The sequence below is a fragment of the Aquarana catesbeiana genome, linkage group LG13 (genome assembly GCF_042186555.1).
Source record: "Aquarana catesbeiana isolate 2022-GZ linkage group LG13, ASM4218655v1, whole genome shotgun sequence".
Taxonomy (NCBI): domain Eukaryota; kingdom Metazoa; phylum Chordata; class Amphibia; order Anura; family Ranidae; genus Aquarana; species Aquarana catesbeiana.
Window position 1 is genome coordinate 91,820,884 of NC_133336.1, and position 19,659 is coordinate 91,840,542.

Consider the following 19,659-nt stretch of genomic DNA (forward strand, 5'->3'; position numbering starts at 1 on the left):
ATTTCACAGATTCACAGGGCAGTAATGTTTGTTAAATTTTGACTGGTGTACACATAGTCAAGGTTTTTCCCCATAGCAACCATTATTTAGGTTTCGTTTTGAAAACTCAAAGCCCAAATCTTGTTAGTTAATACAGGGAACAAACATTTTTATTACCTTCATGTCTTTTGCATTTTTTAATTTTTTATTTATAGAAGCTCATGAGCCAATGACAAGATAAACACCTTTATGCGCTTAAATAGACTGTTAGGGCTCTTGCAAATGGCACCAAAAATTTCAAATTTTAGCCACTTTTTTTTTTTTTTTTCAAATATCATTTTTATTAAACTCCACGAAGGGGTGGAACCCAGGTGATACAGAGATAACCGATAATCAACAATCATCGTATATTCTTAAAATTCTAAACCATAATCTATTAAAGTGCTCAATGGGTATTAACAACTTGACTTAGGAGTTGGTATACAAAATTTGTAGTTATTACCTTTCTTAATTTTCCATACCTGTGCAATTTTCAGATAATCAACTTTGTATTCTGACCTTAGGCCACCCAATCTACCTTTTCCCTTTTACTACACATTAAAAAGAAATAAACAAAGAGAAAGGATTTAAGAAACAGTGCCTGGTCTAAGGGACCAGAAAGAAAGAGGGAGGGAGGGAATGGCGGTATGACATGGGATCTGTTCTGCTAATCATGTTTGGGAGTTTATGATCTAAAGAGGGCTTTTCCTTTGTCCGAGATTCTGTATAAATTCCAAAGTCTCTAAGTTTTGGTGTGTCTTATCTTGCCCTGTGAGAATTAAGTCTTCCATTTTATTTATATCTTCTATTTTTTCTAACCATGTGATATTGTTGGGGGATGTTGTTGCTTCCACAAGAGAGGGATACAAGCTTTGGCAGCATTTAGTAGATGTCTTATGATGGATTTCTTGTAAGCTTTGGCCGGTATGTTCGACGCATGTAGTAAGAAGAACGCTGGATCTAATGGTATCTCCCATTCAGTAAGTCCCTGGGTGACCTTGTGTACATTTTCCCAGAAATTTGATCATTTTGGGCAATTCCAGAAGATGCGTAAGATACCACCTATGGAGTATTTTAAAATTAGTCTCCTGTATTTTGGTGCATATGGACGATTTAAGGGAGAATCGGATAATGTTTTCTTTCTGTTTTGAGGTGAATGTGTGGTGTAGTTCTGATTCCCATTTTACTATACCCTATAGTCCTGGTTGTTCCTGGGATGAATTTAATAGTGAGTATGCTTTGGAGAGGACCTGTGGGAGGTGTTCAGTGGCTGAGCAGTATTCCTCATAGGTAGTTAGCTGTCATGTGAAGTTTTGGGGATTTGGGAGGGTTTGTAGGAAGTGATGGATTTTGGCTGTGCTCCAGAAGGGTAGTTGAAATGAGTCACTTGTCAGTTCTAACATAGATGGCCATCTTCCTGCAGCAACAAATTTAGCGGCATTTTCTAAGTTTAGGGCCCTTAAGTTTTTGTATTCTGCCATCAGAAGTCCTTGTGGAAAATTGGGATGGCCTATGATTGGCATCAGTGGCGATTCTTTCGTCGTAAGGGAAGCCGAGTTTACTGCTCGAGTGCTTTGTAAAAGCGTGTTCCCTATAAGAGGGTGGGATTTTAATTGTTGGGGAAGTGAATTGAAGCACCATAGTGCACTCTTCAAAGGGATATCTGTTTGAGTTGTTTTATCTGAACTCAGAGTTTAGATGTTGAGTGTCGTCTCCAGTCGACTATCCTGCCCAAGTGTATTGCTTGGTAGTATATTCGTACATTGGGTAACGCAAGTCCACCTAAATGTTTTGGTAAATATAATTGAGAGCGAGGGAGGCGGGGTTTCTTACGAGTCCATACAAAACGCGTAACTAGTGTCTGTACTTGCCGGAAATACGAGGGTGGAATCTTGATTGTTAGGGCTTTTAAAAGGTATAAGTACTTTGGCAGGATGCTCATTTTTAGTAGGTTGCAACTGCCATACCAGGAGTGTATGCCTGTATTCCATTTATCTAATAGTGTTCTGGTCTTGGCCAGCAGCGGTGGGAAGTTATGTTCAAAAATACGGGACAAGTCTGGTGGAATATGGGTGCCTAAGTATTGAAGGTGCTAGTTCGTCCATTTGAAGCTGAAGTTACTTTGTAAATTTGGCAAATAATGTGGGGGTAATGCTATGCCCATCGCTTCAGACTTGAAGAAGTTTATTTTGAGGTGTGATAATTCCCGTATTTGTCAAATTCCTGTAGCAAATTCGGTATCGATATTACGAGGATCGTCAAAGTGAAGAGCATATTGTCCGCGTAGACGGAGATCTTGTGTTCAGTGTCACTGCATGGTATACCTTGTATGTCAGGGTTAAGTCTGATTTTACAAAAAAAAGGCTCTAGCGACAGGGCGAACAGAAGCGGGGATAGTGGACATCTCTGCCGCGTCCCGTTGCCAATAGAGAACGGGTCGGACAGGGTACCGTTCGCTTTTACCTGGGCTGTTGGGTTAGAGTATATCTTGGCTATCCATTTCTGTATCACCTCTCCCAGACCAATATGTTGGAGTACCGAAAACATGAACGTCCAGTTTACCCTATCGAACGATTTTTCAGCATCTGTATTGATTAGGACACATGGTTTCTTTGTGGAATTTGCTATATGAAGCAGGTTCAACACTTTAGATGTGTTGTCCCTGGCTTCTCTGCATGGGATAAATCCCACCTGGTCTAGGTGAATTAACTGCTGAAGATGCTGAGCTAGACGGGTAGCCAAGATTTTTGTGAACAATTTGAGATCTACATTCAGTAACGATATTGGCCTGTAGCTACTGCATGATGTAGAGTCTTTCCCTTCTTTATGGATTACCGATATATGTGCCCTTAGGGTACCTCTGGGGAAGTTCACATCGGCACTGGCTGCTTTGAAAAATTTAAGCATGTGTGGACTCAGGATCGGGAGGAGTGTTTTGTAATACTGTATGGTAAAGCCGTCTGGGCCTGGGGCTTTGCCAGGTTTCATTGATCCTATTGCCTGTTGGACTTCCTCCAAGGTGATTGGGGAATCCAGTTCCGTTCTCACTTCTGGTGTTAGAGAGGGAAGTTGGGAAGAAATTATATATTCGTCTATGATGTTTTGAGGTGGTGACTTATTTGGTAAGTTATATAAGGTGGTATAGTAATCTCTAAACTCCGCCACTTTTTTTTTATTGTTCTGCTGTGTTCAGTGAAAGAAAAATATAAAAATCTGCATTATGCTACATAAATATGGATGCATGTGCAGATTGAAGGAATCCCTGGTTGTCATCAGAACCAGCATCCCCATTGCAAGATCTTTGGAAGATCTCTCCCCCCCCCCATTCCTGTTCTTGTGACAACTAAAAATTTGGGATTTTCTTTCACTTTCACTCTTGGTCACCATGACAAATCGATAGGGTCAATCTCCCTAACACGGACACAGCAATAAAAATCTGACAGATGTTCTATTCCCGCTCTACTCTATCAAAAAAGGTGTTATGCAATTAGTTGTACTTTATTTCTGAGTTTTGTGTAATTCCCTGCAGAATAAACAAAAGTTTACAGGGCCACTAAGAGGGTAATAAGAATGCACTTCCGTAAGGCCATGCTGTGTAGCTTCCTTTCTGACCAGTCAAATTCAACGTCAATGGCAGGGTTGTATCTGATTGGTGGCTACACAAGGCATGTTGTTACCAACAACTTTAGCATCGGGCTTTCTGTATGTGGAAGGGTAGTGAGGCATTACCAGAAGGCATCTTCCAGGATCACCAGATTACAGACAAAAAAGAAATGGGGTTCGTTAGCACAAAACAGCACTGTCTCAATGAAGGACAACTAATCAGCAGACAGCCTGTACTCCCGGTATGCATCTCAAGGTTTAGTTTTCACTTTATTCTAGGATGTGACTATAAAGGAAACTCACATTTAAAATCTATTTCCATAACCCTCTTCTTACAACCTTTTCATCAAATGTAATTCAAAAATAATTGTAAATGATGTGTCATTTGTAGATGAAATTGGAATAGTGGAATGATTGGATTGCGGAACGACCACACTAAAATTTGTGTGGATGGCTTTAGGCTGTCCTGTAAATTTGCCGATAAAGGAGAGAAGTATGAGGAATAACGTAAACGACCTATTGAATGTATATCCAATGGGGTGGGCCCTCATACTACATAGATAAATAAGTAGGTCCTCATACTACATAGATACATAGGTAGGTCATCATATTATATAAACACATAGGTAGGTCCTCATACTACATAGATACATAGGTAGGTCCTCGTACTACATTGGTATATACGTAGCCCTTCAAACATAGGTAGGTCCTTATATTACATAAATACTCTAGATAGACCCTCAGACTACATAGATAAACCCTCATTCTACATAGATATAAAGATAGGCCCTCATACTACATAGAGACATGGGTATGCCCTCATAATACATAGATATAAGGGTATGACCTCATACTACATAGACATATAGGTAGATCCTCATTCCACATAGATATATTGGTATGGTCTCATGCTACACAGATATACAGTATAGGTAGGCCCTGATACTACATAGATACACAGATACATAGGTAGGCCCTCATGGTACATAGATACACAAATGGACCCTTATACTACACAGATACATCGGTAGGCCATCATACTACATACTGCAGATACATCGATAAACCCTCATACTACACAGATACATAGGTAGGCCCTCATAGTACATAGATACACAGATAGACCCTCATACTACACAGATCCATAGGTATGCCCTCATACTACAGCTTTTCTTAGATTTGATCAGTTAGATTATTAAAATGTACCAATAACTTGGTAGCATGGGTCTTCCTGCCTGGATATACCATAAATTAAATACTTTTTTTAGGTGGGTTTTCTTAAATTGATTTTCAAATAGATTAAATCTAAACCAAGAAAACCCTGGCTGGGGTGTGGCCAGCTTTACTGTAGATGTTAAAATGTATATAACCCCTAAATTTTATATTATGAGAAGCGAGGCATCGGGGTAAGCCACCAAGTGTCGATTTAAGGATCTGTCCACAGCACCCGAAGCAAGGGGAGGAGAAATGACAGTGGACACCATGCAACCGCTAAAAAAATAAAGCAAAAAAAGTACTTAAAGCAGTTGTAAAGGCAGAAGGTTTTTTATCTTAATTCATTCTATTCATTAAGATAAAGGCCTTATGTGTTCAGCAGCCCCCCCCTCAGCCCCCCTAATACTTACCTGAGCCCCATCTTGATCCAACGATGTTGCACGGGGGACTCGGCTATCCGGGACTCTCCCTCCTCATTGGCTGAGACAGCAGCGAAGCACCATTGGCTCCTGCTGCTGTCATTCAAAGTCTGTGAGCCAGTGAGAATAGAGAGGGGGCGGGGTCAGGCAGCGGCTCCGTGTCTGAATGGACACACAGAGCTGTGGCTCGGCTCGAGTGCCCCATAACAAGCTGCTTGCTGTGGGGGCACTCAAAGGAAGGGGAGGGGCCAGGAGTGCCGAAGAGGGACCCGGGAAGAGGAGGATCTGGGCTGCGCAAAACCACTACACAGAGCAGGTAAGTATAACATGTTTGTTATTTTTAACAAAAATAAAACAAGACTATAGTATCACTTTAAAGTGGTATTAAATCCAAAAACAAACATTTATTACTATTTCTTAGATATGATGGCCGAATTAGTTTTCTCTTTAGGTTTTCTTTCTTCTTCTTTTTTTTTTTTTTACCCGGAGATCCTGCCAGTTAGTCTTTTATCATTTAGGTAAAACATTTATCCCAAAAAGAAAAAAAAACTGTTTGCTGTAACTGATTTTAACCACTTGACAACTGGGCACTTAAACCCCCTTCCTAACCAGACCAATTTTCAGCTTTTGTGCTCTCACATTTTGAATGACAATTACTCAGTCATGCAACACTGTATCTATATGAAATTTTTGTCCTTTTTTTCACACAAATGGAGCTTTCTTTTGGTGGTATTTAATCACCGCTGGGTTCTTTATTTTTTGCGCCGTAAAAGAAAAAAGACCAAAAAATCTGTAAAAAAATACATTTTTCTTCATTTCTGTTATAATATTTAGCAAATTAGTAATTTTTCTTCATATATTTTGGCCAAAATTTATACCGCTACATATCTTTGGTAAAATTAACCCAAATCGGTGGATATTATTTGGTCTTTGTGAAAGTTATAGAGTCCAAAAGCTATGGTGCGAATATCTGAAAATTGATCACACCTGAAGTACTGACGGCCTATCTAATTTCTTGAGACCCTAACATGCCAGAAAAGTACAAATACCCCCCAAATGACCCCTTTTTGGAAAGAAGACATTCCAAGGTATTTAGAAAGATGCATGGTGAGTTTTTTGAAGTTGTCATTTTTTCCCACAATTCTTTGCAAAATCAAGGTTTTTTTTTTACTTTTTTTTTTTCCCACAAAATTGTCATATTAGCAGGTTATTTCTCACACGCCGCATATGCATATCACAAATTACACCCCAAAACACATTCTGCTATTACTCCCGAGTACGGCGATACCACATGTGTGAGACTTTTACACAGCGTGGCCACATACAGAGGCCCAACATGCAGGGGAGCACCTTCAGGCGTTCTGGAGCACCCAGGCCAATTCTGACATTTGTCTCCTACATGTAAAAATTATCATTTATTAGCTAGAAAATTACATAGAACCCCAAAACATTATATATGTTTTTTTAGCAAAGACCCTAGAGAATACAATGGCGGTCGTTGCAACTTTTTATCTCGCACGGTATTTGCGCAGCAATTTTTTTAACGCGTTTTTTTTTGGAAAAAAAACTGTTTTGTGCTTTACAAAAACCAAAACAGTAAAGTTAGCCTAATGTTTTTGCATAATGTGAAAGATGAAGTTACGCCGAGTAAATAGATACCCAACATGTCACCTTTCAAAATTGCACGCGCTTGTGGAATGGCGCCAAACTTTGCTACTCAAAAATCCCCATAGGCGACACTTTAAAATTTTTTACTGGTTACATGTTTTGAGTTACAGAGGAGGTCTAGGGCCAAAATTATTGCTCTCGCTCTACCGATCGCAGCGATACCTCACATGTGTGGTTTGAACACCGTTTTCATATGTGGGCGGGACTTACATATGCGTTCGCTTCTGCATGCAAGCACACAGGGACAGGGGCGCTTTAAAAAATTTTTTTTTTTTTATTGTTCATTTTACTTTATTTATTTTAGTTTGATGCTTTTTTCCAAAAAAAAAAAAAATTTGACCACTTTTATTCCTATTACAAGGAATATAAACATCCTTGTAATAGGAATATGACATGACAGGTCCTCTTTACAGTGAGATATGGGGTCAATAAGACCCCACATCTCACCTCTAGGCTGGGAAGCCTGAAATTAAAAAAAAAAAAAAATCATCCTGGCTTCGATCGTAGCGGTGAGTCGGTAGAAGCGCGGGAGGGGGGGACATCCCCTCTCGCCTCCCGTAAGAACGATCAAGCAGTGGAACAGCTGCTATGATCATTCTCATGGTGTAGGGAATCGCCGGCTGAAAAAGCTGATATCTGAATGATGCCTGTAGCTGCAACCATCATTCAGATATCTCCGCACAAAGTCAAGGACATTGTATGACGGCCGGCGGGCGGGAAGTGGTTAAAACGCTTTTTTTTTTTTTAACACAAAGTTGTCCATTTATACAATATTTCTACCACATAACATGTACATACCAAAAATGACACCCCAAAATAGATTCTCCTGCTCCTCCTGAGTAGGGCGATACCACATGTGTGAGACTTCCACAGCCTGGCCACATACAGAGGGCGAGTACAGCTGAGCATGGCTCAGCATGGCAGGGTATGGCGGGGTATTGCGGAGTATGGTGGGGTATTGCGGAGTATGGCGGGGTATGGCAGGGTATTGCGGAGTATGGCGGGGTATGGCAGGGTATTGCGGAGTATGACGGGGTATTGCGGGGTATGGCGGAGTATGGCGGGGTATGGCGGAGTATGGCGGGGTATGGCGGAGTATGGCGGGGTATGGCAGAGTATGGCGGGGTATGGCAGAGTATGGCGGGGTATGGCAGAGTATGGCGGGGGCATGGCAGAGTATGGCGGGGGCATGGCAGAGTATGGCGGGGGCATGGCAGAGTATGGCGGGGGCATGGCAGAGTATGGCGGGGGCATTGCAGAGTATGGCGGGGGCATTGCAGAGTATTGCACAGCATTGCAAAGTATTGTGGGGGCATTGCAGAGTATGGCGGGGGCATTGCAGAGTATTGCACAGCATTGCAAAGTATTGTGGGGGCATTGCAGAGTATTGTGGGGGCATTGCAGAGTATTGCACAGCATTGCAGAGTATTGCACAGCATTGCAGAGTATTGCACAGCATTGCAGAGTATTGTGGGGGCATTGCAGAGTATTGCACAGCATTGCAGAGTATTGTGGGGGCATTGCAGAGTATTGCACAGCATTGCAGAGTATTGTGGGGGCATTGCAGAGTATTGCACAGCATTGCAGAGTATTGCACAGCATTGCAGAGTATTGTGGGGGTATTGCAGAGTATTGCACAGCATTGCAGAGTATTGCACAGCATTGCGGAGTATTGTGGGGGTATTGCAGAGTATTGCACAGCATTGCAGAGTATTGTGGGGGTATTGCAGAGTATTGCACAGCATTGCAGAGTATTGCACAGCATTGCAGAGTATTGTGGGGGTATTGCAGAGTATTGCACAGCATTGCATAGTAGTGAGGGATGGCTGAGCATGGATGGATGGATGGCTGGATGTCTCTGTGCAGCGCTGTGGGCACTACACATACAGCCCACAGCGCTGCAGACATCCATCCATCCCCCTCCCTGCTCACTGTGTACCGATCGGTACACAGGAGGGGAGGAGAGGAACCGGCGTCATCAGATGACGCCGGTCTGTTTACATGTGATCGCGCCGTCATTTGACGGCGCGATCACATGGTAAACGGCCACGATCAGCGGCCATTTACCGGGATCCGTGATGCGCCGGGTCCTCTGGACCCGGCGGTCACGGATGTGTTCGGGTGCGCGCCCCAGGGGGCGCGCGAGAGGGGAATTCTGGGAGGACGTCATAGTACGTCCTCCCAGAGTTATCCAACCGCCCTGCAGCCGTCATTCGGCTATGGGCCGGTTGGTAAGTGGTTAAAGTGCTAGTTGGTGTTTAGTTTCAATTTGTTAGTGTATCTAAATCTGCTAGTACTGCTAACGCTCTCCTCAGACTGACAATGCTGTTGTCCAAAGGCATCTGTGTTTCCCCTTCATCCAGAGTGGGGGGCACTCCATTGCAAGAGGTATGTTACTAGTCAGATCATCAGATATAAAAAGGAGGGGAAGAAAAAGCCTAAGAAAAAAAAAAACAAAAACAAATACAGACACCGCATCTAATGATTTGTGTAAGCTGCAATATGTTAAACTTCTGGTTTTGGGTTTAATACCACCTTAAATATTTTATGTAACATCTTTAACTAAATGGTGGGTAAGCTTTGCCATTGTGCAGATCACATGTGCTAGGTTCCCAAATACTTCAGTTTATAATGGTTTATAGCTAAATTGCTTTGAAGAATTGAACATACAGTAAGTGTAGTTCGAGAAATGAGCAGGTTTTCTTGGACAATGGATAGCATTGCCATCAGTGGTACATTGGATTTCTCCTGTGCACAGTGATATTAACCTGCCCCTATGGCCTTTTGCCTGGTATGTGCCTACCTGTATTTTGTTATTCACCTGCATTCCCTACCTAATGTTAGCTGTGAGCGATCCCCAGACACAGCAAAACTCACCTGCTTGTTGTGCTCTTGTATTTGCAGGAGGTGCGGTGATGCTGTTGGTGTATGAATATTCCTATGCCTGGCTGCAGAAACATTGGTGACCTGGAGTGAAGCCATATCTTCCTGGCCCCAAACACATATGCAGATCATCCTCATAGCTGGTGGAAACTTGGACTTTAAATAAATCAGAGATCATAAAGCTGAATATATTTTAATGAATGTTTTTGATAATTACATGACGTTTGCATATTTTGTAAAATGTGGCCATGAACTGAATTTTTGCTGGAGCAATTAGAATTTGTATTTGCCATACTAAACACAGATTGCACATTTTAAATAGAACCTGTCATTTTGTTAACCTCCTTGATAAACCATTCCAAATGTCGCTGATGTTTCTAGCCAATCCATTTGTCATTCAAAACCCTTGGAAATGCCAAGCACACTCTCCAGTTTTAGCAAATCAACGCTATGTGTCCCTTTTCCTACCAGAAATGCTTGCGACTAAGACTGGCCATAGAGGCTTCATTTTTTTTCAATCAGCTGCAGGCTGATCAAAAAAAAACAAACACATGTGTGGTAAATGAAAGAATCCTCCTCGATGTGCCATTGTGTTCTGACATCAGATCTCCTCTGCTGTCACAATACACTGATCAGTGGCTGCAAGCTGCTGATTGGTAAATGTTTGCCAACAGGCATTTTTGGACAGAAGTTGACTGTTAAGCCTTGTACACACGGTACGATTGTTGGCCAACCGAGCGTCTGATTTTTGACAAAAGGGCGTGTGCCATGATCTTGTCTTTCATACTAATGGTACACAATTGTCGCGCCACAAAAATGAACATAGTGACGTACTACGAGGAGTTTCAGCTCTTGAGCGCCACCCTTTTGGCCCCTTCTGCTAATTTTGTGTTTGGTGAGGACTGATTCAGAGCATGCATGTTTGTACTTTCCACTTTTGTGTGACGGATTTGTGTACTGACCATAGAAAAATCTGACGTCAAACCATTGTCTACCGAAAAATTTACTAGCCTGCCATCCAACATTTGTTGGCCAAAAGTTGGATAACAATTGTCAAAAGGAGCTTACTAACGGTAAGATTTTAGGACAACAGTCTGTCAACAGACAATCCCCTGCTAACAATCGTATTGTGTGCACAAGGCTTTAGATTGAATTCTGTCTAGCAGACAGTCTCTGCTGAACTGGCCGAATTTTGATCCATCTATGTGCAGCTTAAGGAGAGGAGATCAGTAACCATGTGTAAGCACTCCAGGGTCGTGGAGCATGAAAATCGTATCAATGGATAGGGGGGTGTTCCTAACAGTGGAACCACTTTGCTCAGAATGTTAAATTGCTTTAAACATCCCTTTAGTGTAACAAGGAGTATATTAACACAGTAGTTTAAATAGCCCCAAGAGACGTGGTCACCACCCCATGCATGTGAGGATTTAGCTGTCATGTAATGCAGAGCTTCTTGGAAATGTCAGAGGAGATGAGGAATATCAGTACTGTTTCCAGCAAACCGCAGCCCAAATGTAGAAAATAAAGGGAGCCACAGCTATTCTACTGTGAGTAGGTTTACACGACAGCTTAATTTGCACATGCATGGGTGGTGACAGGGTCTCTTCAAGCTTTACTTTTACTGAGATAACCTCGGAGGATGGGGTTGCCCAACCCCAGTGGTGTATTTAGGTTTTGTGCTGCCCTAGGCCTAACTAAACTCGCGCACCCCCTAATTTAAATATGACCCACCCCTTCCTGTCAAGGCCACACCCCTTGCTGTTTAAGACCCGCCCAGAAAACTTTCGATTGGGGACCCTAGTTCTGAGGGCCTGGGGGGGGCAATGGATTCCCTTAATTTGTATAGGTTTCCTCTCACTTCCTGTTTGGCTATGGGGCAGGAAGTGAAGGGAAATCTCTGCAATGGGATGGGGATGGTAAAAAATAAACTGACAGGGGCTATTACCGTCCCTTGTACAGAAGAATATTCCTGCGCTATCAGATATGGAGTTGGCTAAAAGTGGAACAGCTGCACGCACCTATTAGGTGTCACTTGGCCTAAATGAATGTTGTATAGATGGATGGTGCCGCGCTAATCCTATTATATGAGCTTCTAATTAATAAATTAAGTAAAGAAACCGGCCTGGAGGGCCACTGATGTATAAAAACAAGTGTTATATCCCACTGTGCAAACTAAAAAATACAAATATAAATAAATATGTGGATGTGGGTAATAAATAAACAGCCTAATTAATAAATAAATAACCACCGTGACTAGCCATAAATATGACTGTTCTAAAAAACAGTGAAATAAATACTGAAATTACATAATCATCAATCACAAATCAGCAAAGTGCATAGTGCCAACACTGTGCAACCTAGATATCTGAACTAAATGATGTGAAACAACAAGTTTTCCATAAAGTGCAAACGTGCAGACAAATGAAAAAATAATGTGCAAATGATAACTCCAAAAATAAACGGTAATTAAATGTCCTAATAGATTAAAAATGAAAAACGAGGGAGAATCACACAAAAAAAAACGTCCATAGTCTTAAATATAATCTTGTGACATAAGGTGCTGACATGCGCATGTAGCAGTTAAAGTGCCTGGTGATTCAAAATTCCATGCAGCTTCGTGTGTAAACACTCCAGTGAGCAGTGGCCCCTTACCTCACAGGAATGGGGCAACAGCATATGACCAAACTGGTTCTTTAGTTTTTTTCCACCTAGCGGCTCCTACGTGTTCCTCACCGTCCTGGGGTGGGATTCCCTCAGGTATGGTCCAGGAGATGTTTAAAAACAGGAATAAAGGAACCCAATAGTGTAACTCCGTTTTACAAGGTAACAACGTTTATTAGGCAGAAAACAGCAGGTACTCACATTTAAAATGAACGGTAAGGTATTTGTATCCGACGAGCGGCGAGCTCGTAGCTTTCTTTCAGTGTATCCAGCCTATCCTGTCCCTACGCGTGACGTCACACCACACGTGACTTCTTCAGGGGATGAAGAAGTCACGTGTGGTGTGACGTCACGCGTAGGGACAGGATAGGCTTACCGTTCATTTTAAATGTGAGTACCTGCTGTTTTCTGCCTAATAAACGTTGTTACCTTGTAAAACGGAGTTACACTATTGGGTTCTTTTATTCCTGTTTTTAAACATCTCCTGGACCATACCTGAGGGAATCCCACCCCAGGACGGTGAGGAACACGTAGGAGCCGCTAGGTGGAAAAAAACTAAAGAACCAGTTTGGTCATATGCTGTTGCCCCATTCCTGTGAGGTAAGGGGCCACTGCTCACTGGAGTGTTTACACACGAAGCTGCATGGAATTTTGAATCACCAGGCACTTTAACTGCTACATGCGCATGTCAGCACCTTATGTCACAAGATTATATTTAAGACTATGGACGTTTTTTTTTGTGTGATTCTCCCTCGTTTTTCATTTTTAATCTATTAGGACATTTAATTACCGTTTATTTTTGGAGTTATCATTTGCACATTATTTTTTCATTTGTCTGCACGTTTGCACTTTATGGAAAACTTGTTGTTTCACATCATTTAGTTCAGATATCTAGGTTGCACAGTGTTGGCACTATGCACTTTGCTGATTTGTGATTGATGATTATGTAATTTCAGTATTTATTTCACTGTTTTTTAGAACAGTCATATTTATGGCTAGTCACGGTGGTTATTTATTTATTAATTAGGCTGTTTATTTATTACCCACATCCACATATTTATTTATATTTGTATTTTTTAGTTTGCACAGTGGGATATAACACTTGTTTTTATACATCAGTGGCCCTCCAGGCCGGTTTCTTTACTTAATTTATTAATTAGAAGCTCATATAATAGGATTAGCGCGGCACCATCCATCTATACAATATTACCGTCCCTTATTCTATCCAAAATGAAAAAAAAGTGTTGCCTATAGTTTTACTTTAAGCACAAATTTCTGATAATTTTATGGAGAGCACTGAGAAGATATAACCATGCCAATGGTGCAGCAGAAAACATATAGCATAGCGAGGAAGGTTTGTGGTCCAGGATGATAGGACAGTCAAAATTAGAAGCCCCCCCACAGTTGCGGAATGTTGGCAGCCCGCATACCGGAAGCAGTGCGGCTGCTTTATGGGGGCGCTAGACTAATGTGCCTCTCAGCCCAGTCCGCCCCATAAGACTGGCACTAACAGCGCAAGCCGGCGGGGACTCTTTCCATGCTGCCCCCCTGCAAAGTGCTGTCTTAGGCCTGGGCCTTGTTGGCCTAGGCCAGGATACAGCGTTGCCCAACCCATTGGGCTTTAAAGCATTAACAGTAGAAATGCTGCTGCCTAGATAACATCCATTACCAGTGTTGCAGCTTGCCTTCAATGTGTTGTGTTTACTGGTACAGTTTTCATCAGGGTCTTTTTGTGGGTTGGAATTTAGCAAAATACAGCTTGCAGTTTTTCAACTGTGGTTCCCTTCCTTAGAGTCTAGGCATAGCCATTATTTTCAATAATCAGCATGCAAAACCTGCAGCAAAAACCATGCAAACCTGAAGCAACCAAGAAGCAAAACTGGAGCAACATGCATAAACCTGGAAGTGAAATGTTTTCAAACCAAAAGCAAAAAAAAAAAACACATTTTAAAAGCAGAGTAATTGGGTTGTTAGTGCTGTCAGGATGTTTCATTTCCTCTCTCTGAAGGATTGATGTCCTGCTGGCAGGTTTCAGCTTGGCAGTCCAGCATGGCTCATGTGTTGGGTTATAGAGGATGCCATGCCCTTGTATAAATATGCAGATCACACAATGGTACATCTCTGACCCTAAAGGTGGCCATAGATGGATAGAATTTCAAACATTTTGTTTCCTGTTAACATTTGATTTTGAAATGCATGGACCGAACGAAAACCACATACACTGTAAGAAATTTGTTCATTCGAAAAAAAATTCCATCCTGCTCCTTCAAATTTTCTCATCACTGCAGTCAAAAATGAATGTCAATTTGACACAACCAAATAGAAAAATGAACTTTCTTAGAACATTTTCCTGAGAATTTTCATTTAAAATTCTCCCCATCTGTGATCAACTCACAGACGTTGCCACATCCTGTCTGGTGCCGAAGAGCCTATCTGGCTGGGGAAGCTGGGACATAAAAGAAATTAGATTTATATTTTGCAATGGGATGTGCAAGGACAGTATATGGCTGCAATCAATGGTGCTAATGACTGGTGGCTTTTTGAAAATTAAATGTTCACATTGCACTGTACCAGTATTTTAATAGGTTTATAAAGATGCTACTTACTAAATTATACCAGCTACCCTGCAAATCTAGAACCAATCCTGCTAATATTTACTATCATGTTTAATCACTGGATTGTTTTTTATGCTTTTATATCCTTGTAAGACAATCATCAAAGTTTTATGAACTTATGTCTGTGGTTTCATGTCGGTTTAGTAAATGTAGTATATTAATGAGGAGGTCCAGCCTCCCCACGAAGAATTTAAAGTCAGCACTCAGCAGCCACAAATACTGTAGCTGCTGACTATTAATATATGGACACTTACCTGTCCAGGGAGCCCGCAATATCGGCACCCCAGCTGATCTTCGAATCGGCTGTCGAGTGCAGCCGCCACCATTCCTGTTAAGGGAACCCGGCAGTAAAGCCTTTCGGGTTCACAGCCAGCTCCCTACTGCACATGCGCGAAGTAATTTCTTATTGGTCCGGAGGCGGAGGAAGGAGGAGGGGGCCAAACTAGTACCCGTTCCACCTTCCCCCCTTAAAGGTGCAAAATGTGGCACCAGAGGGGGGGGAGGAGACGGATAAGTGGAAGTTCCACTTTTGAGTGGAACTCCGCTTTAAGAATCTTTTTTATTCTTTTTTTTTTAATCAGATTGTTTTCAACATACAAAATACATTTCTGAGGAGTCACAATCTTATCCGTAGGTGTATCAATCCAGCATTATAGTAATTACAATATCACTACATGTAACAAAGTGATCCATATGAAATAAAAGAACATATTGTAAAATTAGCTTAGCTAGCCTTCCTGAGCCTATTTTATAACATAGGTTGTGCATCCTCTGCTTATCTTTACCCCTGGCTTTGCTCCTCACGCCCATATAGGCCCAGAGAGCAAGGAAAGATAAGCACGCACCCCTAAAATCGGGGTGGGAATCACAGTGAGCAAACATATACCTGAACAGGTAAATTAAAACAAATAAACATAAAAAGCAAATAAACATAAAAAAGAAAACAATGGACCTCTGCACGTAAAAGTACCGTTATGCCATATGTATTGGTTTTTGCGGAGAGCGCCAATATTCACCTATCCCTGCTACAGATACCTCATTTTCAGTTAATAGCGCCTTAATTAATTTGATGATGTCTTACCACCAAGAATTCTATTATGAACTAATTGTAGTGAAGCCAACCCGGGAATGTCTAGGCAGGCATCCCAGATATATTCAAATTTTGTTGGGCTACCCCTATGTTTGTAAGTTAGTTTCTCCCTTAAGAGTGTCTCATTTATAGTATTAACCCATTCCGCATGTGTAGTGGGCCATGCAGAGAGCCATTTTCGTGCTATGAGCTTTCTAGCAATAAATAGGACTCTAAGAATAGCAACATATGTGTGAGGTGTATATAGTTCTTCATCCAACCAACCCAATAAGCAAATTTTCATGTCTACTTTAAGAGTGAGATTTAAAATTCTATTAATAGAACCTGTCACTGCATTCCAATATCTTATCAACTTTGGACATTTCCATAGCATGTGAATAAGCATACTGTTGTCTATTTCGCACCGGGGACATAATGGGCAGTCTCTTCTATGGCATTTATGTAAATTATAGGGATTATGGTATGCGTGATCTTTTTTTATTCTTAAGATTCCAATCCGCTGTTGGTAAAGTTGGCTTTGTCAGAAAGATTTTTGTTGAATAGTAAGGTAAATGTGCCAGTGGTGTGTTAGTCATTTCAACTATAAGAAACCTATTCCAATTCATTTTAATTGCATAAATCCTTTACTTATATAATTGCTGATAACATTGGTCAGTTTGATCATCTAAAATCTAAGGGGCCTTATTTTAGACCCAGTGACATCATCACTGGGTCTCTGTACTTCTTTATGTAATGCAAGCAGATCATGACTGGTGGGAGGGCCGGCAGCTTCTTGAAAACATCTCTGGATCCTACCTCAATATTTCTCTCTAGAGCTCAGCACTGATGCAAGCATGGCTCTTGGGAGGAGTTACGCAAATAGAAATATGCCTTAATGGGTTTATGCCAATGTCAGCCTGGAGGAGTAGCGTTCCTAGGGAGACTGCATTTGCATTCAGACTGCCCTAGCTAATAACCTCATGTGATGCTGAGCATCCATGATTGAAAAAACTAAAAAAAAATATAGCTAAAAGGGGCAGTAAGGTCCTTCAGCCAGGAAATGGGGTGGTTCCTATCTGACTTGCTGCAGCTTCCAATGCACACTGTGAGAAGATCGTGATACAAGAGAGGAGCCTGTATAACTGGGTAAGACTGAAGGTAAGGCTGGAATTCAGCTTTAAAACATACCGGTACGTTAAAGCCCAAATCCAGCCCGTGTTAGAATGGATAGAGTTGGTAGGGTCTGGAACCCCTAGATGGATTTCTGATTTTTTTGTTGTTGTTTATTTTATTTTTGGGATAATTTCCCCTCATTTCCTGTTCTGTTGTCACTTGATAGAGTGTAGGGTTTGTCAAGAATTGGAACCGGCATCCCAACTGAGAGGATTTACCCACATTTCCTGCCCCAGTGACATCCTGTGCATTTGCTGTGAGACAGTGAAGTTGGTTTTCTAAAGGCAAATTGGCTGTTCACTTTGCAATGGAATTTTCCCTTAGCTTAGTGAATGAGATGAAGCTCAGATGACTTCCATAATCCAGTCATGTGCAAGCAGAAATACATTTTTCTCTTTCTTTCGCGTGATGGGGTATTCTTTGCAAAGTGAATTTTCACCTCATTTACCCAGCTTTGGGACAATTTCTAAATGAACAACCAAATTGTATCTAGAAAATCATCCCCAGTGTTACTGAGACAAGAAAATAAATGGAATCTTCCAATATGGACATACAGTGCCTTGAAAATGTATCCATACCCCTTTTTTCCACATTTTGTCATGTTACAACCAAAAATGTAAATGTATTTTATTGGAATTTTATGTGATAGACCAACACAAAGTGGCACATAATTGTGAAGTGGAATAAAAATGATAAATGGTTTTATTTTTTTTTACAAATAAATATGTGAAAAGTGTGGCTTGCATTTGTATTCAGCCCCCTTTTCTCTGATACCCCTAACTAAAATCTAGTGGAACCAATTGCCTTCAGAAGTCACCTAATTAGTAGAGTCCATCTGTGTGTAATTTATTCTCAGTATAAATACAGCTGTTCTGTAAAGCCCTCAGAGGTTTGTTAGAGAACCTTAGTGAACAAACAGCATCATGACGGCCAAGGAACACAGCAGACAGGTCAGAGATAAAGTTGCGGAGAAGTTTAAAGCAGGGTTGGGTGACAAAAAAAATATCCTAAGCTTTAAACATCTCACGGAGCACTGTTCAATCCATCATCCTAAAATGGAAAGAATATGACACAACTGCAAACCTACCAAGACATGGCCATTCACCTAAACTGACAGGCCGGGCAAGGTGAGCATTAATCAGAGAAGCAGCCAAGAGGCCCATGGTAACTCTGGAGGAGCTGCAGAGATCCACAGCTCAGATGGGAGAATCCTTTATGGAAGAGTGGCAAGAAGAAAGCCATTGTTGAAAGAAAGCCATAAGAAGTCCTGTTTGCAGTTTGCGAGAAGCCACGTGGGGGAAACAGCAAACATGTGGAAGGTGCTCTGGTCAGATGAGACCAAAATTTAATTTTATGGCCTAAAAGCAAAACGCTATGTGTGGCGGAAAACTAACACTGCACATCATCCTGAACACGCCATCCGCAGCGTGAAACATGGTGGTGGCAGCATCATGTTATGGGGATGTTTTCTTCATCAGAGACAGGGAAGCTGGTCAGAGTTGATGGGAAGATGAATGGAGCCAAATACAGGGCAATCTTTATTTCTCAAAAACGGATTTTAATGCCATAAAAGGTAACATACATCGTTCAAAGAACTATTCATTCCAGCATAAGATTAAGGAATGAATGGGCTAAGTGTTCTTACATACAGCAGCATGACATTCAATAAATATAATGCCAGATAGGCCTCAACACCTTTCACCTATACAAATCAGGTACAGTTATCCGTTGCTAATCAAGGGTACGGTTCTCTCTTAACACATTACCATATGAGTTAAAGAAGCAATCTGTCAAATACTAATTCTAGCGGGGATAATCCTTGGGTATTCAAGCAAGGAGCCCACAGCTGGTCAAATTTACCTGGTCAGCCCCAGTGTTGAAATATATACTTTTCTAATCTTAAGGTGGCTCCCAACTGAGCTATCCAATCCCGTAGCTTAGGAGGATCAGTCGCTTCCAATGTTGGAGAATACGCTTACGGGCTTGGAAAAGAGCTCTACCAATTGCCTTTTTTGAATTGTCTTCAATTGGGAGTTCATCAAGAATACCAAGGATACATACTTTGGGGTTCTGTGGGACATTGACCAGGAATACTTTATTGATGGTTGTGAGAACTCCCTTTCAATATAGGTGTAGTTTTGGGCATCTCCACAATGGATGAATGAGGTCCCGATGATCTCTAGAACACCTTGTACAATCAGTGCTATTACCTATGCCTATTCTGTGCAGCCTGGCAGGTGTGAGGTGGACCCTCAACACAATGTATAACTGTGACAGTCGTTGTGCTGCGTTAAGCGAGCACCCCTGTATTGTAAAATACCCACGTCTCTCTCCC

General features: G+C 41.5%; 1 protein-coding gene across 3 annotated transcripts in view; it reads left to right on the plus strand.

Annotated features, from left to right (window-relative positions):
• Positions 1-10,173, plus strand: part of SLC25A21 (solute carrier family 25 member 21) — a 745,004-nt gene extending 734,831 nt beyond the window's left edge. For all 3 annotated transcript variants that reach the window (XM_073608915.1, XM_073608914.1, XM_073608916.1), the window contains exon 11: positions 9,828-10,173. In XM_073608915.1, coding sequence (XP_073465016.1) covers positions 9,828-9,889 — 62 coding nt within the window. In that variant the 3' untranslated portion in view covers positions 9,890-10,173. The remainder of the gene's footprint in view (positions 1-9,827) is intronic.
• Positions 10,174-19,659: the final 9,486 nt, after the last annotated feature.